The following is a 20,429-nucleotide window of genomic DNA, read 5'->3' on the forward strand; positions in this document are numbered from 1 at the left end:
ACTGGGCGTAAATACAGCGCTAGAGATGACACAGTATTGAACATTGAACGGCAAGGAGGACAATCAATATCTTTCGTACAGTAAGTAGCCAATTACTATTATGAACGAACGTGTCTCTCTCTTTCGCTCATTGAACGTAGGCTGATATAATGTAGGCTGTAATTGGCAACACGTTGTTGCCCTATTATTATGTTCTCTTATCATCTCGAAAATAAACAAGTGAAACAAATAGTTTGAAGTTGCCAAAAGCAATTCGCTTTAGATACTATCATAGCTATAGACAACACGGCATATTTGTTAAGTTAGAATTGCAATATACATGCCTATCTGCTGTGTGTCAGTGACAAGATATGCTGCCTACCTTCCTTTCCAAGCTGTTTGCTTGATTGATTGAACACTTTAATTAACAGATTGCAGAATGGGTACAGTACAGTACAGCACAAATGAGCACACGCAATGGGAATTATACAATTTAAATCGAAATTAGCCGAAACATTGAAAATATCCCAGGACCTGGAAGAGTTCTTCTCTGCAGAGCAGAGAAAGACTTTCGTCTTGTTTACAACAGGGTCCCCCATTTTCAATTCATAATTACATTTCTGACATACACAACATACATACAGATATACAAATCGAATCTAATCATCTAATCTAATCATGACATTTATGAGTCTGACATACATGACATACAGATATACAGTACTGTTACATTTGTGGCATACACGATTTGCAAATATACAGTACTGTTAAACAGAGATCCTAACAGTAAATATATACATACGAGGGGGAGGGCAATGTACATTAGGAGGGGGTGGGCGGGTGTTTGGACATTTACGGGGGCCAGTTTCGAATTGCAGCCTCCCGTAGGTGCTCTTTGAGAGTGGTTTTGAAGGTGGGTAGGGATTCACCTTTTTTACCACCGTGGGTAGGGCGTTCCACATAGATGTGGCATAACAATGGGATTGGGAATGAGTATTTTAAAGTAATTTTTTCATCATTGGCAACTAATTATTTTGTCTTTTACTTTCAAATACAGTTAAACTAACTTACTCTAACCTAATACATTGGGGGAAAAAAGCTAACGAAGCACTCGCCTACCACCGCAGAGACTATAGGATCGAATCCAGCTGTCAGCAGTACCTCCGGCTTGGTCAGTCGTCCCTATAACACAATTGGCAGTGTTAGCGGGTGGGAAGCCGGTGGGGTATGTTTAGGTGTCCTGGTCGTTGTAAACTGCGACTCCTACTGGTCGGTTGGGGTGCCTGTTCAGCAGGGAGGGGATCGGGGGGGAAATAGCGCAAACCTCCGCGCGCGTTACGTTCCCCCAGTGAAACTCCTCGCTGTCGGGTGAAAAGAAGCGGTTGGCGACTCCACATCGGAGGAGGCATGTGGTAGTTCTACACCCTCCCCAGGCCGTGCAACAACCAGGAAGGGAATTGGCATAACGACTAAATTGGGATGGGTTAAAAATACAGAAAGCCCAAAAATAAATAGAATATAAAAAAGAAATATGGACAGTGCAGATCGAGAAACATCAAAATGTTAGCTAGATATTAGCCCATCAGTCCTTTGCAATTTTTTTTCAATATACGAGTTATGCGCTGTGTGAGCCAGTCGAAGGCTTTGTTACTTTTTGGATGATTTTGGATTGTGGTTGAACAGAAGAAATGGAACATATTTTGGAACAAAAGGTGCGCTGACAGTCTGACACTGATGATATTAACTACTTATGTGTCCAAATTTGGTATTGAATGGCACAGTGTTTTCCGATACTCTATAGTATTGAAGCATACCAATAAAATATAGAATTCCGATACTCAGCCCTACATACATGGGGCGGCAGTGGCTCAGGAGGTAGAGGAGTATGTGTCCTTGAGCAAGACACTGAACCCCTCTGCTCCCAATGTGCAGGTTGGCACCTGCATCTTACATGGTTGCCTCCGCCGTCGGTGTGTGAATGTGTGAGTGAATAGGTGAATATGAGGCAAGTTGTAAAGCAGTTTGGATAGAAGCACTATGACATCATGGGACAAAGTAGATGCAATTTCAACTGACGTCTTTTTTACATTTTTCAGGCACAATGGCGTCATCAAGCCCACTGTCGGAGGCCAACGCCTGCTTCTCTCTGGCTTTGTTCAAAGAGCTGAATGCAAAGGACAAGACGGGCAATGTCTTCTATTCTCCACTTAGCATCTCCTCAGCCCTGGCCATGGTGCTGCTGGGAGCCAGGGGCAACACAGCTACACAGATGGAAGAGGTGACTATACTACAAGGCCATAACACATGCTAGGCTAGGGGTTTAAAACACATATAGTAGGGCTAGGTGTTTACATGCATATAGTAGGGCTAGGTGTTTACACACATATAGTAGGGCTAGGTGTTTACACACATATAGTAGGGCTAGGTGTTTACACACATATAGTAGGGCTAGGTGTTTACACACATATAGTAGGGCTAGGTGTTTACACACGTATAGTAGGGCTAGGTGTACTGTTTACACACATATAGTAGGGCTAGGTGTTTAAAACACATATAGTAGGGCTAGGTGTTTACACACGTATAGTAGGGCTAGGTGTTTACACACATATAGTAGGGCTAGGTGTTTACACACATATAGTAGGGCTAGGTGTTTACACACATATACATGCATTAAAGCGTTCCGTCTCCAGACGGATTTCAGTATTTTTTAATTTTTTTTCCGTCAATTTGATTTGGAGTCTGACGGAATTGGCTACCTGGTATAATATGATTTGTAGATGCGTAGGGCATTTTGACCATTCTAACCAATCAAACGTGAGCTTGATGCACACACGCTGCTCACAGTGCCCTCCCCCTCACAGACCTGTCTTGTCACAGACCCGTATCATTTGCACCGAAGATAGCAAGCGTGCAGGTCCTCTTTTAACACCACTGAAGCATTAAACAATGGCCCAGTAAACTATTCACTTTAGTTTACTACACGAGGCGTTTTCTAACGTTATCTAGCTGGCTAGCTGATAGCTCATAACATAATTGAAATTCGTTTTTGAAGCTGTGGCTAACGTTAGCTAGCTACCGATCTTCGGGTGGCTAACGTTACTGTAACTGTAGCTTGCTAATACGGGCTGTCCTGGCTGGCTAACTTTTACTTTGCAATGGAGTGGAGCTAACTAACTGTACAAATCGATGTGATTGGCTGAGACTGTATTTTGTACGGTTGGCTGCCTGGCTGTTGTGGATTTGGGTAGCCAGCTAGCAGCTAACATCAACTTAACGTCAACACTCTGTTGACACTCTGAGCGAGTTTGCCGACAGCAATGTAACAAACAATATGGTCCGTGCGGAACCATTATCCCCAACACATAGTTATTAGCTAACGTCAGCATAATAACGTTAATGGAAGGAGTAAGCTGGCCACTAAAAAGAAAACACACAGTGTTCTCAGACGAAAAGGATGAGCGGCACCACCCAACAAAAGAAAGTGTCGAGAGGAATGGAAGTTTGAAGATAGCAGTATTTCAAGAGACTGGCTAGGCTACAGTATGATGCAGGGACTGTAGACGGTGGTGAGTTGTTAACTTGTTCCGTGTTCCGCAACTATGTCAAAAAGAAAAACAGAAACAACACATTTGTCATTGTCGTGTTACTTCACAGTACAAATATCAACATCACACAGGTGTATCTATAGACGGTCTCCTCCCCACTGTATATTCTCTCCATGTATGTATCTTTTTTCTCCCACCCACCCTAATGTACAGTCTCCTCCCCATCATAATGTATATAATCTCTGTTAGGATCTATGGGTAACAGTACTCTATATTTGCATATCGTATATGTCACAAATGTAACATTACTATATACCTGCAATCTTATATTAACCTATATATCCTATATAACCTATATATCTGCAATCATTACTATATACCTGCAATCCTAAACCTATATATCCTATATAACCTATATATCTGCAATCTGTTAAATATTGATTGATTGTTATAACAGATTGCAGAATGGGTACAATACAGTACAGCTCAATACAATTGAAGGGGGTGCAGACCAGAGAAAGACTTTCCTCTTGTTTACATCAGGGTCCCCCATTTTCAATTCATCATAACATATATGACATACATGACATACAGATAGATAATACTGCTACATCTATACATTTATGATTATGACATACCAGATTTACAAATACAGTATTGTTTGTGAAATACAATAGAGTCTAAAAAAGAGAGTATATACATTTGATGAAGAAACTGTACATTGGAGGAGGTTGGGTAGGTTGGGTGGAGGGGGGGGGGGCTGTACATTGGAGGTGGTTGGGGGGAGGGTTGGGTAGGCGGGGTGGGGGGGTAACTGTACATTGGATTATCGACTAAACCGAAACAAGTAGGCTCCCTTAAAACGCCAACGCTATTAAAAAGAAATACAGTGGAGGTTAAAATAAGAATATGACTTGGCCTGAAAAAAAGTTCAGTCAGGAGATTTTATTTTTGCTTTAATCCCTGCATATAGTAGGGCTAGGTGTTTACACACATATAGTAGGGCTAGGTGTTTAAAACACATATAGTAGGGCTAGGTGTTTAAAACACATATAGTAGGGTAGGGGTGAGCGATATATCGAGTATACTCGATGTATCGCGGATTGTTCTACCCGAGATGTAGTACTGTACTATATCGCGAACATCGAGTATTTAGTTTATATGGCGCCGCCCGCGGCCGAGAGACACTCGCAGTGCTTTCCTCGAGAAGGGACGGCGGAGCTATAGGCTAACGTTAGTGTAGTCAGGGCTGTACAGTGCGATATAATGTTGCGGTTGTAATTTCATTAGACAGACCAGCGCGGACCTTTAATAACATGTAATTTAATTGATACGAGCAATGAGCTAACGGTAGCTGCTAACCAAGGTATCCATTAGGATTATGCTAAGCTAACTAGCGATAGCTGCTAACCCTGGTAAACGGTCAAAGCGGACTCCACAAGACTAGTTCCATTCGTGAGGAAATGGGGTGGGTTATATTGACAACGCTTGACAACAGCAGTTTAAACATAACTTCATATTTATTAGTTATTCGTTTCTGTATATCATTCAATTTCCATCTCCGTGTGTCTCCATCTCCATCTCTTCCTGTTTACATTCGAGTGTGACGTTATCACCTACGGCAGCTTAGACCAGTGGTTCTCAACCTGGTACTTGGGCCCCCTGCTGGTGGTACTTGAAAAAAAAAGATATTATAATTTTTTTCTTAATTTTTTTCTTTTTTGTCTGCAGTCAGGTCACTGAACTTAGAAGCAGGCAGGCCTGGAGAAGCCATCTGGCATACTGGGCATTTGCCCGGTGGGCCGACGCATATGTGGGCTGTTGTGATTAAAAAAAAAAAAAAAAAAACTGACACTGGGCTGGCCCAATCATATATATCTTACTAAGCACCCCCCCGCCAGTCGTGCAGGTACATGACTGAGAGGGGGGCTGGTACATGACTGAGATGGGGCTGGTACATGATTGAGAGGGGGCTGGCGTGTGTGTGTGTGTGTGTGTGTGTGTGTGTGTGTGTGTGTGTGTGTGTGTGTGTGTGTGTGTGTGTGTGTGTGTGTGTGTGTGTGTGTGTGTGTGTGTGTGTGTGTGTGTGTGTGTGTGTGTGTGTGTGTGTGTGTGTGTGTGTGTGTGTGTGTGTGTCAGAGAGAGAGAGAGAGAGAGAGAGAAATAAAGCCTCAACAAAGAGTTGGAACAGCATGTACAGAATATAGATATGATGTCAGTCTGAATCAGAGCATTCTCTGCCTCATTGAACTCTGAATCATCAGGTTCCAATGAACCCTCAAATTCTGAGAATGGGAGTAGTCACCACTCACCAACTTCCCCATCTTCTCCCCCATCTTCACCCCCGCACTTTCTATTTGACCCATGACTTCTCAGCAGAGCCCAGACAAAACTTCCCTTTTGCTATAAACTCTGCTATAAACTCCAATCTTTTGCTGTTGACACTTCTTCAACCATTATCTGAAATGAAAAAGAAAATGAAAAAGTCTAACCCTAACTAACCTTACTGTCATGGACTTGTCCTAATATACTAACCCAGTGGTTCTCAACCTGTGGTACGTGTACCACGGGTGGTACTTGGGCCCCCTGCTGGTGGTACTTGAAAAAAAAAAGATATTATAATTTTTTTCTTAATTTTTTTCTTTTTTGTCTGCAGTCAGGTCACTGAACTTAGAAGCAGGCAGGCCTGGAGTAGCCATCTGGCATACTGGGCATTTGCAATTGTCAGGCGTTTTATGCTAAATGTGGGGTATGCTTGGGGATATATAAAATGTTATACACTGTTATCTTCATTTTAAGGGTAAATAGGTTGTGCGGCTCCCTGAGCATTTTATTTTGTGGGACGGGGAAAAGTGGCTCTTTTGATAGTAAAGGTTGCTGACCCCTGCTCTAGACCTAGTCCTTACACTGGACACAGTCTGCGAGTACAGGAGCAGTTGTCAAACTGGTTTAACCAAGCATTCATGGTTACACATACCACAGTCTATAGCCTTTTTCTGCCCTTAACCCCCCCCCCCACCCCCGCTGCCATTTCCGCCACCAGGTGCTCTGTTTCATAAAAAAAAGGCAGGGGAGGCGGGACAGAGAGGAGCAGGGCCGTGTGGGAGCGGAGCGGCGCAGCAGATGCAGATGCAGCAACAGACGGACATGCGCCTCCCGCCACACCTGTTGAAGGTGGTAACTGAGTACTGCAGTAAAGACTAACTAACTAACAACCAGGAGGTCAAAGGGCGTTTCACCGATGACGCCTGGGGGCGCGTGGTGGTTGAAAGGAGCTTTTAGTCGAGAACGTGACAACGACGAGGGGTTAAAGGTGGTCCCGGGTGGAATCTCGCATGTTCTCTCGCTCCCTCGCTTGTCTTCACGCCTCCTTGATTAGTGTCAAACGAGGAGGCAAGGGAGGACTAACACGCATCTCTCCTTTTCTGTGCTCCGGAGTGGGACTTTCCAAGGTTTCTAATGTAACACGATCTAGTGTTTCCAGGGTTATAATGTAACGTGCTACAGTCTTGTTATGTTCTTGTTGCACGTTTACTACTTCCTATCCATTTTTGATGAGCATCTGTCTTCAAAACAGAAGCAACAGGAGTGGGTGGTTGCACACAGGACGGGGCATTATTTTCACATTTGACCTCGCCAACAAAACAGTCAAATCAGACCAGTCTATATCATGAAAAAAAAATGATGACTTGAATATTATTATTCTATTTAATAAAGAAGCATGTTGTCTGATACATAAGTGTCTGATGCAAACACACTCTCCTGAATTCTGGTGTTGAAACCGACAGTGTGGTGTTAAGTATCTAGGCTCCACTGTGCTCTGTGCACAAATGTGTTCCCTCTTCATATTCCTGTCTTGGGTTAGACTTGCAGGGCTGGTGTTCTCTGGTGTGCTGATGAACCACATGGGCTATAGTTCAGAGTTGCTCCTATAGGACATCCTAACCCAAGACTACACGTCGGAATCGGTTCAATACATTTCTGCAACGTTGTGGTGTTTGTAACTTCTGTCTCCTCTGATGGTCCACAGTCGCTGCACCTCCACAAGTCCAAGGAAGACATCCATGTGAGCTTCGGCAGTTTGATGGGTGACCTGAACAAGCCTGGTGCTCCGTACTCCCTCAGCCTGGCCAACAGACTGTATGGACAGCAGTCCTTTGACTTTGTTCAGGTGTGTGTGTGTGTGTGTGAGTGTATCGGGGGTCCCCCTCATCCTGGAAATTCAGAGACTAGATTTCCAGTCATGAAATATTTTATTGTATTTTCTCCTCACTCATATCGCCTATATAAACGTAGGTGTTACAAAGGATCAGATTAAACCGAATATATATATTTATTGATTGATATATATTGCATAGTATTTGTATATCGTTTGATATCCCTTGTATATTCCTTGTACATATACACGGAATATCCCTTTAGCCCAGACCATAATGTTTCATTCTCCTATTGGACAGCGGTCCACAGGCGCCAGAGCCATGCCTCCGGAGTCAGGTTCAAAGTCACCGTCAAGACATGTCTGGACATGCCCGGCCTTGCCCAGGGCTACGAGACAGAAATGAGGTTGGCACTAGTTTGTTCGCCGTGCATATAAATATGGCGCAGGTGAATACAGAAGCACTTAGTCAGAAATCAGAGTTACCCAATAAGTTGAAGCCTCACCCACGATACTTCGTGCGGTGAAGTATGGCCTGTTTGGCCCCAAAATAGAGCATTGAGACCGCGTGCGAATTAATAACTGAATTGTCAGAGTTTGGCGCTATACCGTCGAGTGCGACATATTTCTATTAAGTCAGTAATAGTCTATTTGTGTATAGTGTATCGTGCGGCTAAAGTTCTACAGTGACCAGCATCACCAACGCTTCCTCGTATCAGCTAGAGTGCTTATCCAGGCTGGGCTGCTTTCATGGCGCTTTCACCCGAGGAGACCTAGACGAGAACCGTGTGGACATGTACACTGGATTAATCTACCCGACGACTACATAGCCCTTTGCGGCTGGATTATATTTGCTTTGGTCCTGTGATTTATGGAGCGGAGAATCGCCGACGCCTACACGTGTTGGATTTACCCTGTGAGGAGACCACGTCGAGTCTGCGCCTCAGAGAGCCTGAGGCCGGCTAGCTTTCTTCACTGTGGAGCTACAGTCTACGGAGAACAGCTGTATTCGTCTGTGGATCAAGAGACTATTGCACCGTCTCCTGTACTTGGAGTCTCCTTAGTCATCGTTGACCAGACTCTCTACTACCGACAGATCCTCTACCCCTGCTGGCTTACAACCGGGGGGACCCTTCCAGTATCTCCCGCTATATATTACTAGTGTACCATAGATATAATTCCCTAAGATTCAGGTTGTATAATTACCTCCTGCGTAACCAGAGAATGGACATTCATTATTGATTTGCCTACGCACATTCCTTTGCCTTATAAGCGCATCCAAAGTATAATAGAGAAGTATATTATGTACCTTTTGCTGCAATAAATACTTGATTATACCTTTGTGTGGAACCGATTCAATGTGGGAAGTGTTCATCATATTTATATATCATGTACTGTATGGCCAGTAATTAAAGTACATAAAGCGGTAGTGGTTTAATGATACCATACTTATCAATACAGTCAGGGAATTGTACCCCTCAGTTACAATTGGTCCTTCGAGCCGGAGGGTAACTAGCGTAATATTAATATAGTGGTATTAATATTGACATGGCCTATGATGAACACTCCACAAAACGGTTCTCCTAAAGTAGATCGCCCGCAGCGTAGACGGCAGACACCTCAGTACTTAGAGGATTACGTTGCCAATATACTACCTAGCTTTCTACAGACGGTAAACGCGGAAAAAGTAGATAGTAAAATTATGTCCGACCCTATCGACCAGGCTACCCCGCCAATAGAGGCCCTAGTGGGTTCTAACGTAACTGACCAAGCTCACGGTAGGGACCAGGAGGGACCCGACATGACTTTACCCCCCGCCAAGACCGAAGAAGTAGTCCCCGGAGAGCTCCAGGATAAAGACAGCCCTCCAGGGATGGAACTCTACCCGCTACAAGAAGAGGAGAGCACCCCGGAGATGGATCTCCAGGACTCGCCACAGGAGAACAGATCTCCAACGAGTACTGCCAGGAGCGGATCACCTCAACCAGCGTCTTCCCCCAGCGAGGCGGACAAGATGCTGGCACAGGCATTCCTCGCCAGCCTAGCAGCCTCAACAGAGCGCGATCGACTCCAAGCACAGACGCTTAGTGAGCGCGAACATTCTTCCATGGAAAGAGAACGCCTTCAAGCGCAGCAACGGAGCGACGAAGATCGTATACGTCTAGAGATTAGACGCCTTCAGACGGAAGAGAATATGGTAAGGGACCGGGCCGAAGCCCAGCGCGCCGCCGCCGAAGCCCAGCGCGCCGCCGCCGAAGCCCAGCGCGCCGCTGCCGGTGCCCAAAGAGAAGCAGAGCGCGACCTCGCTCTCACCAAGCGCGAAGCCGAGCGCGACCGATTACAAGCGCGGATAATGGAGCAGCTGATCACCAGGGCAACACCCCCTCCCTCCGCACAGGGTTCCAGGGCCTCGTCAAGACAAGGGTCAAGGGCACCCTCCCCTACCCGATCAAGCGACCCTGAGCCCAACCACCAGAGAGAGCCTATACCCCCCTCCGAACCCCTTCCCCGACCAATCCAAGTGAGACCCAGCTACAAGGAAGAAACGGTCTACACCGCGGAGAGGCTAAATAGACGACTACAGGATCTAGAGGACCTGCCAGAGGAAGAAGAAGAGGGAGAGGAGGAGAATCAAGCCCGACAGCAGCACAGTACTCCACAGGACCAGGAGGTCCAGTACAGCCCAGGCTCTACCCCCGCGGCTCTGCGCTACAGACCCCCGACTCAATTCACGGGTGAGCTTGACGCACGACCAGCCCCGAGGAACATCACCTGGATACGCGGGCCATGGTACCCAGCAGGTACCAGCCCACCAAGAGGCGTAAGAGGAGACTCGCCTAGGAGGCCTCTCTTCCAACGCTCACCGATGTGCCAGCCATCCATGGCATCATACATTGGCACACCGACGTTTCCGGACTTCACCCACGAGAACAGAGCACAGTACACGGAGCTACGAATGTGCTTAGAGACAATGATGTCCGATGTAGCTGATGAACCGTACAAGTATGCTATCCTACTGAAGCACCTCAAGGTGCCCCGAGCGCACAATATAGCGCTGGCCTATGCCACCTCTACTACCCCATACACAGCGGCTCTAGCAGCACTCGACCAAAGATATGGACGCATATGGGACTACGTAATACAAGAGATAAGGCATATTGACCGCCTACCCCCAGCCACAGACAATCGCTCACTAGATGACCTGTCTATCAAGGTACAATCCCTGGTAGGGATGCTGGGGGCGCAAAGAGAAAAGGGTATGCACGAACTGTACGCGAACTCTAATGTCGAGAGGATTTTAGAGAAGCTTCCGCCCGCCCGACAAGAGCGCTTCAGGCGGCAAAGAGACCACCGTGATCCTAACGGTCCCGAGCCATCCCTCCTAGACCTAGCCGACTTCCTGGCGAGAGAAGTCAACAGCCTACGGTTGGATACGTTCATGCGGAGCACCCCAAGCTCCAGAGAGGGACCTAGGAGAGCAAACGATGGCCGAAGATTGGTGACCGTCATGCACCAATCAGAATCAGTACCGAGCAGCAAGAACCACAGTACCCCCTCGATGAAAGAGAAGTGGAAGATGGTGTGCCCGTACTGCGAAAAGGAACACTGGTTGTCACAATGTGACACGTTCAAGAAGATGACCGCAGACGAGGTGAGTCAATGGATAAAGTCCAACCGACGCTGTTACCGATGTGCGCGCAGTCACATGGCAGCCGATTGCTGCTTAAAGAAGAGGTGTAATCGGTGTGACGGAGCCCACCTAGATGTCCTACACGACAGTAACAGAAGAAAGCCTGCACCCTCAAGCAGCACAAAGGCAAGTGTTATGTACATTGACCCCGCCAGCAGCGGGGGCGCCCGGGTGCTCTTAAAGGTGGTCCGCGTAACACTGAGTTACCAAGACAAGGTCATGGACACTTACGCCGTCCTTGACGACGGGTCAGAGAAGACCCTTCTCCTTGCGTCCGCTGCGGCCCAGCTGGGGCTGCGGGGGAGCGAAAACCAGATGACGATTCGGACAATAAGAAGAGATCTAAAGACGATAAAGGGCGAGAATGTCTCCTTCACTATCGCAGCAAGCGGGCAGCCAGAGAGACGGTATAGGATTACTAATGCTTTCACCAGCCAAGAAATAGGCCTGTCGCAGTACACCTACCCCATCGCCAAGCTGATGGATAAATATGTGCACCTGCGTCAACTACCTATACCGCTCATAGACGGTGCCACCCCGACCCTGCTGATAGGCTCCGACCATGCAGACCTCATCGTCCCGATAGACCGGGTCCACACAGGGCCCAGAGGCTGTCCTGCAGCAGTCGAGACCCGCCTAGGATGGACATTACAAGGCCCCCTCGCTAAGTCTCTTAACCGAACAGCAGCCACTAACTGCCTCCACTCCAGAGTGACAGAAGAAGACACCACCCTCCTACAGCATGTCGAGAGGCTATGGACACTAGAGACAATGCCCTTTAAGAACGAAAAGAAAGACATTCGTTCCAAGGAAGACATTTACGCTATAGCCCTCCTCGAGCAAGGGACAAAGAGAGTCAAAGTCAACGGAGTGATGAGATACGCAACTCCACTCCTGAGGCGAGAGGGTATGCCTACCTTCCACGCCCCAAAAGAAGCGACGGAGCGGTATCTATTGAACACAGAGCGGCGCCTAGCCAGAGACCCCGCTCAAGAGACGGTGTACCGCGCTGAGATTAACAAGCTAATCACAGCGGGACACATAAAGAAAATTGACATTAAAGAGGCCGATCAGACGACCGAATCATGGTACGTGCCGCACCACAAAGTCCACCACAACGGCAAGGATCGTATTGTGTTCAACTGCAGCTACCAGATCGGATCACAAAATCTGAATAAAGAGCTCTTGCCCGGCCCAACACTCGGCCCCTCTCTACTAGGCGTGTTACTACGTTTCCGCCAAGACAAGGTGGCCATCAGCGGCGACATCAAAGGGATGTTCCTGCAGGTGAGACTAGTGGAGGAGGACAAGCCCCTGCTGCGGTTCCTATGGAGAGAGAGGATCGGGGATGAGCAACCAGCCATCTATCAATGGGAAGTCCTCCCTTTCGGAACCACATGCAGCCCATGCTGTGCTACGTTTGCACTGCAAAAACACGTCGCAGAGGACCCAGCAGCTGATGAAGAGGTCCGACAAAGTGTAGGAAATAGTTTCTACGTGGACAACTGTCTGCAAAGCGTCTCGACGCCAGAAGAAGCCGAGGCCCTTCTACTCAAGCTCCGCGCCTCCCTGATCAAAGGCGGCTTTGATCTCAGGCAGTGGGCCAGCAGCGACCCGCAAGTATTGCGCAGCCGCTCCCCCGAGGACAAGGCAGCAAGCAGCGAGACCTGGATGGCGACCATCCCAGGAGAAGCCCAAGAAATGACATTAGGACTAGTCTGGCGCTTCAAAACAGACTCGCTCCATTATAAACACACACCCCTGACCAAGGAGCAGGGAAGGTCGACTGCACTACCGACCACCAGACGGAGTGTATACAGAACACTCGCCAGACAATATGACCCGTTGGGATGTATTCTACCTTACACCACCAGGGCAAAGATGATTGTAAGAGCGTTATGGGACAAGGACCAGGGCTGGGACGACCCCATACCCGAACACCTTGCATCCACATGGAGAGAGTGGGAGACGGAACTCAGCTCACTCCCAGGTGTCAACATACGCCGCAGCTACTTCCCACCCACAGTGAGGCCGGAGACGTGCCAGATGGACCTGCACGTCTTCAGCGACGCCTCCGAAGTAGCCTACGGTTCGGTGGCCTACTTGCGTGCCCGAGAGGAGGGAGGAGAAATACATACTGCTTTCATCCTGGCTCGCTCAAGAATAGCCCCACGAAAGCAACAATCTATCCCGCGTCTAGAGCTCTGCGCAGCCCTAGCAGGAGCGCGACTCGCCACGTTAATCCAACGTGAACTCACCATTCCGGTGCAAAGAACAATCTTGTGGTCAGACTCCACGACAGTACTCGCATGGATCCGGTCTGATTCGTGCAGATACAAGGTCTTCGTGGGAGTCAGAGTCACAGAGATTCAAGATTTAACAGAAGTAGCAAGCTGGAGGTATGTGGACACAAAACACAACCCAGCTGACGTCATCACCCGGGGAATGTCCCTGGATGACCTCACCCGTCACAACCTATACAGTGACGGGCCAGAGTTCCTCAAGCTCCCGGAAGAAGAGTGGCCTACACCCACCCCACGGGAAGCGAGTAAAGAGGAGGCAGAAAACAAGAAATCTATGTTCTGTGGATTGAACACACTCGTCTCCACAGACCCCGACATAGACGATTGCCTCACCCTAGAGAGTGCGCAGCTAAAGACATTCCTGTGGCACCACCCAGAGGTTCAGCTCACTACTGACATTACAGCAGCTGACTACGAAGAAGCAGAACTTCTTCTACTACAACGAGCCCAGAGAGACTCGTTCCCCGATGAGCTAGACTGTCTACAGGGAGCAAAGCCCGTCCCATCAGACAGCAGACTGCTCCACCTAGCCCCCGAGAGCGACGCCCATGGTCTCATCAGAGTGGGTGGTCGTCTGCGGAGAGCTCCAGACTTACCGGATGACGTCAAGTACCCGATAGTCTTAAACAGCCGACACAAGGTCACAGAGCTGATCATAAAGAAATACGACGAGGATGTGCATCACGCCGGGGCAGAGAGAGTCTTCGCGGAGATCAGACGTCGTTATTGGATACTGCAAGGGAGAGAAGCAGTGCAGCGCCTCCAGCGAACCTGTCTAGACTGTCGTAAGTGGCGAGCGCAGCCCAGTATACCCCGGATGGCTGACCTACCTCCCTGTCGCCTCCGACTCGGCGACAAGCCTTTTCACTCCACCGGTATGGACTGTTTCGGCCCGCTGTATATAAAGAAAGGAAGAGGAACCGAGAAGCGGTGGGGTATTGTATTCAAATGCATGACCACCCGAGCGATGCATATAGAACTCCTTCCAATCATGAGCACAGACTCATTCCTTATGGCCTTCCGAAGATTCACATCGCGGAAAGGCAAACCGTCTATATTATTGTCTGATCACGGGACAAACTTCAAAGGCGGAGAAAGAGAGCTGAGAGAGAGCTTCCAAGCTATGGGCCCAGAACTTAAGACCCACCTCGCTCCATCCCAGATTGACTTCCAGTTTAATCCCCCGAACGCACCTCACTTCGGTGGAACTTGGGAACGAGAAGTACGTTCAATAAAGACAGCCCTGTACGCCGTGCTTGGGGCCCAGACCGTGGCGGAAGAAGTCCTAATGACAGTCCTCACGGAGATCGAGGGAGTATTGAACTCAAAGCCCCTCGGCTACGTCTCAAGTGATGTAGCAGATGTCGACCCAGTCACCCCCAACACACTCTTGATTGGGCGGCTGGACCCCACGCTACCACAGACAATGTACAGGCCTGAAGAAGCGAACGGCCGAAGAATGTGGAGGTACAGTCAAGTATTGGCTGACAAGTTTTGGAACAGCTTCCTACTCCACTATCTACCGTCTCTACAGACCCGCCAGAAATGGGTGAAAGAGAGAGACAATTTGACAGAAGGAACAGTCGTCATGATTATCGACCAGTCACTACCCCGAGCTATGTGGCCGGCTGGCCGCGTAAGCAAAGTGATCACCGGTGCCGACGGAAAGGTCCGAGCAGCCGAAGTGCTCGTCCAAGGACGGATCTACACCCGACCCGTGGCGAGGCTAATAGAACTGCCAAGGCTCCCCGATACTATCGATGACGACCATGACCCCATGACTTTGTGAACTGCCCGACCCCTCACAACAGACATTGAGTAGTGGACAGTGCGGTTAATCTGTCTCTGCTTAGCTAATTAGGTGGGACTAATTAGGAGGCGGCTGTTACAAAGGATCAGATTAAACCGAATATATATATTTATTGATTGATATATATTGCATAGTATTTGTATATCGTTTGATATCCCTTGTATATTCCTTGTACATATACACGGAATATCCCTTTAGCCCAGACCATAATATTTCATTCTCCTATTGGACAGCGGTCCACAGGCGCCAGAGCCATGCCTCCGGAGTCAGGTTCAAAGTCACCGTCAAGACATGTCTGGACATGCCCGGCCTTGCCCAGGGCTACGAGACAGAAATGAGGTTGGCACTAGTTTGTTCGCCGTGCATATAAATATGGCGCAGGTGAATACAGAAGCACTTAGTCAGAAGTCAGAGTTACCCAATAAGTTGAAGCCTCACCCACGATACTTCGTGCGGTGAAGTATGGCCTGTTTGGCCCCAAAATAGAGCATTGAGACCGCGTGCGAATTAATAACTGAATTGTCAGAGTTTGGCGCTATACCGTCGAGTGCGACATATTTCTATTAAGTCAGTAATAGTCTATTTGTGTATAGTGTATCGTGCGGCTAAAGTTCTACAGTGACCAGCATCACCAACGCTTCCTCGTATCAGCTAGAGTGCTTATCCAGGCTGGGCTGCTTTCATGGCGCTTTCACCCGAGGAGACCTAGACGAGAACCGTGTGGACATGTACACTGGATTAATCTACCCGACGACTACATAGCCCTTTGCGGCTGGATTATATTTGCTTTGGTCCTGTGATTTATGGAGCGGAGAATCGCCGACGCCTACACGTGTTGGATTTACCCTGTGAGGAGACCACGTCGAGTCTGCGCCTCAGAGAGCCTGAGGCCGGCTAGCTTTCTTCACTGTGGAGCTACAGTCTACGGAGAACAGCTGTATTCGTCTGTGGATCAAGAGACTATTGCACCGTCTCCTGTACTTGGAGTCTCCTTAGTCATCGTTGACCAGACTCTCTACTACCGACAGATCCTCTACCCCTGCTGGCTTACAACCGGGGGGACCCTTCCAGTATCTCCCGCTATATATTACTAGTGTACCATAGATATAATTCCCTAAGATTCAGGTTGTATAATTACCTCCTGCGTAACCAGAGAATGGACATTCATTATTGATTTGCCTACGCACATTCCTTTGCCTTATAAGCGCATCCAAAGTATAATAGAGAAGTATATTATGTACCTTTTGCTGCAATAAATACTTGATTATACCTTTGTGTGGAACCGATTCAATGTGGGAAGTGTTCATCATATTTATATATCATGTACTGTATGGCCAGTAATTAAAGTACATAAAGCGGTAGTGGTTTAATGATACCATACTTATCAATACAGTCAGGGAATTGTACCCCTCAGTTACAGTAGGTGTGTATTTTGTTTTTAAACTCTACTGTCTGTAGGATTATAGCAGTGCCACCCAATTTGGGGCCCATGCTCCCTTTGTTTTGGGCCGTCATGGCATTTGACAAGCTCATGCTTATTGTCCTCTTTTATTTTTAAAGTGCTGTAAAATCCTACATACGGTACGTCATTTACGCTGAATTACTGTGTTCTCTATGAGCTGAGTGAGTGACTTGTCGTCTGTGGCACGTGGTTTGTGACGCGTTCTGTCAGAAAGGTGTCTTTCCATTTAGTTCATATGAGGGATCTGGATTATGCATTATGAGTTTGGAGTATTGTAATTGCCGCAATTCAAGCAAGTGTAACACAGAACATGTCTGTGTATTATTTGTTTAGGAGAGCTTGTAAGTAAAGAAACAAACAAACCGCGAACAACAAGAGGAGGCAAGATGACCTTATTGTACAGTTAGCAGTGAAGAGTGTAGCAGTCACCTGGAATGAACGGGAGATACTTCATCATGAACCCTGCGTCATTAAAAAAGGAGAAATAAAACTGGAGTTAAATGTGTCAATACTACCAGTAAATGATATGTTTTATGTTTTATTGTGGATCCCCATTAGTCTACACACCAAAGTGAGACTACTCTTCCTGGGGTCCAAACATTAAAAATACAAACACAAAAAAAAGTGAAATAAAAATATAAAACCGCAAACATTGAAAGTACTCACAAGAAAACATCACAACAAACAAAACGGTGAATCAAAGCTCACTCAATATTCATGAGTCAGATATCACAATTCTCCAACCATAAAATACAAATGACATAGTCAGTCCATAAGAACAAAACTGATCAAAATCATTTATATGATTTGAACTCGTAATATAGCATAACTTTTCTCAAGTCACCGATCACCTTTATATTTCCATACTAATTTCCATAATAAGTCAATGACCAAAATGTAACTCATTATTCATGAGCGCAATTTAAAAAAAAAAATTAAACATAAATTTGTTCCTTACCATAGTTATATTTCTCTGTATATTATTCCAATAAGCAACATGCAATATGACCATTTGTGAGCAAGTGCTGTCCTGGATGCGTGTATATTTTCCCCAATGGAGTTTCACTTCCGCATTCGGTTTGCGCAATCTGATTGGCCACTGACGTTTCTCTCAGCGCCAATCGCGTTACTCCTAACAAACTGGTTAAGCTTGGCGACTCTTTCGAAGTCGCTCTCTTTCGAAGTTGGTTAGGGTTAGTTGGTTAGGGTTAGGGTTAGTTGGTTAAGGTTAGGGTTAGTTGGTTAAGGTTAGGGTTAGGGTAACAGCCTGCTGGCGCGATTGTTAGGAGTAACACGATTGGCGCTGAAAAAAACGTCAGTGGCCAATCAGATCGCGCAAACCGAACACTGAAGTGAAACTCCGTTGGGGAAAATATACACGCGTCTCCTGGAAATGTCCTGGAAAATGATTTCTCAAAAAGAGTGGGAACCCTGGTTTATGTGTCGCGCAGCTCCATGTTTATGTAAGTATGTTAACTCACTACGTTTGGAAACATGGTTGAGGTAAAGGTTTCAGCCTAGGAGAGACACAAGTCCTTGGTAGCATGAATGACACCGGTAGCAATGAAAGCTATGCGTGAAGGAATGGAAAACACATGGGATCATCTTTCACTTTACTCTGTAAGAATGAGTGGATGGATGGATCAACCAATGACTGAATGGATGTTACAGGGTTCCCGTGGGGTCTTAAAAAGTCTTACATTTAATCATAAAAAGGTCTTAAAGGAACACTGCAACATTTTGGGAAATTATCTTACCATCTTCTCCAAAGAGAGACAAGAAGATAGATACCAGTTTCCTCTCTGTGCGTTCAGTAGAAAGCTATCTGGCTGCACATTAGCCTAGCTTAGCACAATGAATGGAAGCGGACAGTGCCGGTTAGCCTAGGCATTGTCCAACTAACGCCTCTCCCGAAGGCTAACCGGCACTGTCCGCTTCCATTCATTGTGATAAGCTAGGCTAACATGCAGCCAGATAGCTTTCTACTGAACGCACAGAGAGGAAACTGGTATCTATCTTCTTGTCTCTCTCTGGAGAAGACGATGAGCTAAGTTCCCAAAATGTTGGCGTGTTCTTTTTTAAATGTGATTTTGATAGGTATTAAGGCGTGACCGAGCAAGCATACAGATTGATCTCCTTCTGTGTCAGTGGCGGCATCTGTAACGATTGATGTTTGCAGGAGTTCCTGAATGACACCAGGAAGCATTACAACGCTGAGCTGGAGTCTGTGGACTTCGCCAGTAACCATGAAGCTGCCAGGCTCAACATCAACAGCTGGGTGGAGAAACAGACACAAGGTAGATCACACTCTCCACACACACACACATACACACACACACACACACACACACACACACACACACACACAAGCACACACACACCAGAACGTTAAGATGCACTAATTAAGACTGCTATTTGAAATGAGGACCATTGTAGACTGAACCAGGTACAGCTACACTGAATAAGCATGTTATCTATTGGTCTACAAGGTTCAGATTTTTTCAAAGGTCCAAAGCTTATTATTGCTCTAGTCTGTTCAGCTTGAAACTAAGGGTTGACTGATATATTGGTTTGTAGATGTTGCAGTTTTTTTCTCTAGAAAATCTGTATCTGCCGATATCAAATATCATCCTGACACATTACCGTCTTTCATGGGCTCTAGTGGGTCAGATCTAGTGAAGGAGTGAACATAATGGTACCATATGAAGTGAGAGTTCACTAGAGCAGTGCTTCTCAACTGGTTGAGTTTCAGGGCCCACCCTTTTCCTTAGACATTAAGTTACGTCACAGGAAACGTATGTCTTTCAAAATAAAAGCGCAGCATCATAAATTCTGTAGACCTTTTCCCCCCCTAAACTCTTTAAAAAACAGGGGTTGCGACCCACCAGTTAAGAACCATGGTATTGGAGCACTTCAGTGCTAGCTTATAAGGGGCTATATATTGTTCCAAAGTTTAGCAATATGCTTATGAGAAAAGATATTTTAATATAATATTTAATGTCAAAAGCTTAGCAACATTGTTGCAGGCCAAAGCTGAAGATTAGAGCACTGGTATCATATGAACCTAGAGATCGCAAGGAATCTGCAGATACCAACCATGTCATGCTAACTTACCGAAAAAGATTCCAAATCCAAAATATCCCTTGAGGCCTTTTAATATCAGACTTTCATATCTGCTAAATGTATTCAACAATGATCTGTATCGACCACTACTTCAAACGACATCACTGATCCCCTGTGTGGTCGTCTCTATCCTGTATCCTGTATTCCAGATAAGATCAAGGATCTGCTGAATGAAGGTGTGGTGGATCCCTTGACCATACTGGTGCTGGTCAATGCCATCTACTTCAAAGGCAAATGGGAGAAAACATTTGACAAAAAAGACACCAAAGACGCTCAGTTCAAGATCAACAAGGTAACAGGTCTCTAAAATCAGCAGTTACAATATGTTTAATTTGAAATTAACATATTGACCATTGGTTC

At 46.6% G+C, this 20,429-nt stretch overlaps 1 protein-coding gene across 2 annotated transcripts in view; it reads left to right on the plus strand.

Moving 5' to 3' along the window:
• Positions 1 to 20,429, plus strand: part of LOC311247491 (leukocyte elastase inhibitor-like) — a 31,523-nt gene continuing 11,094 nt past the window's right edge. The window contains exons 1-5 of one of the 2 annotated variants that reach the window (XM_084338532.1): positions 1 to 80; positions 2,076 to 2,257; positions 7,555 to 7,695; positions 19,126 to 19,243; positions 20,219 to 20,361. In XM_084338532.1, coding sequence (XP_084194658.1) covers positions 2,081 to 2,257; positions 7,555 to 7,695; positions 19,126 to 19,243; positions 20,219 to 20,361 — 579 coding nt within the window. In that variant the 5' untranslated portion in view covers positions 1 to 80; positions 2,076 to 2,080. Of the gene's footprint in view, positions 81 to 1,902; positions 1,985 to 2,075; positions 2,258 to 7,554; positions 7,696 to 19,125; positions 19,244 to 20,218; positions 20,362 to 20,429 lie in introns of those variants that run through there. The other variant, XM_084338533.1, reaches the window with a different exon arrangement.

The sequence above is a fragment of the Notolepis coatsorum genome, assembly GCF_963971535.1.
Source record: "Notolepis coatsorum genome assembly, contig: SCAFFOLD_224, whole genome shotgun sequence".
Taxonomy (NCBI): Eukaryota; Metazoa; Chordata; class Actinopteri; order Aulopiformes; family Paralepididae; genus Notolepis; species Notolepis coatsorum.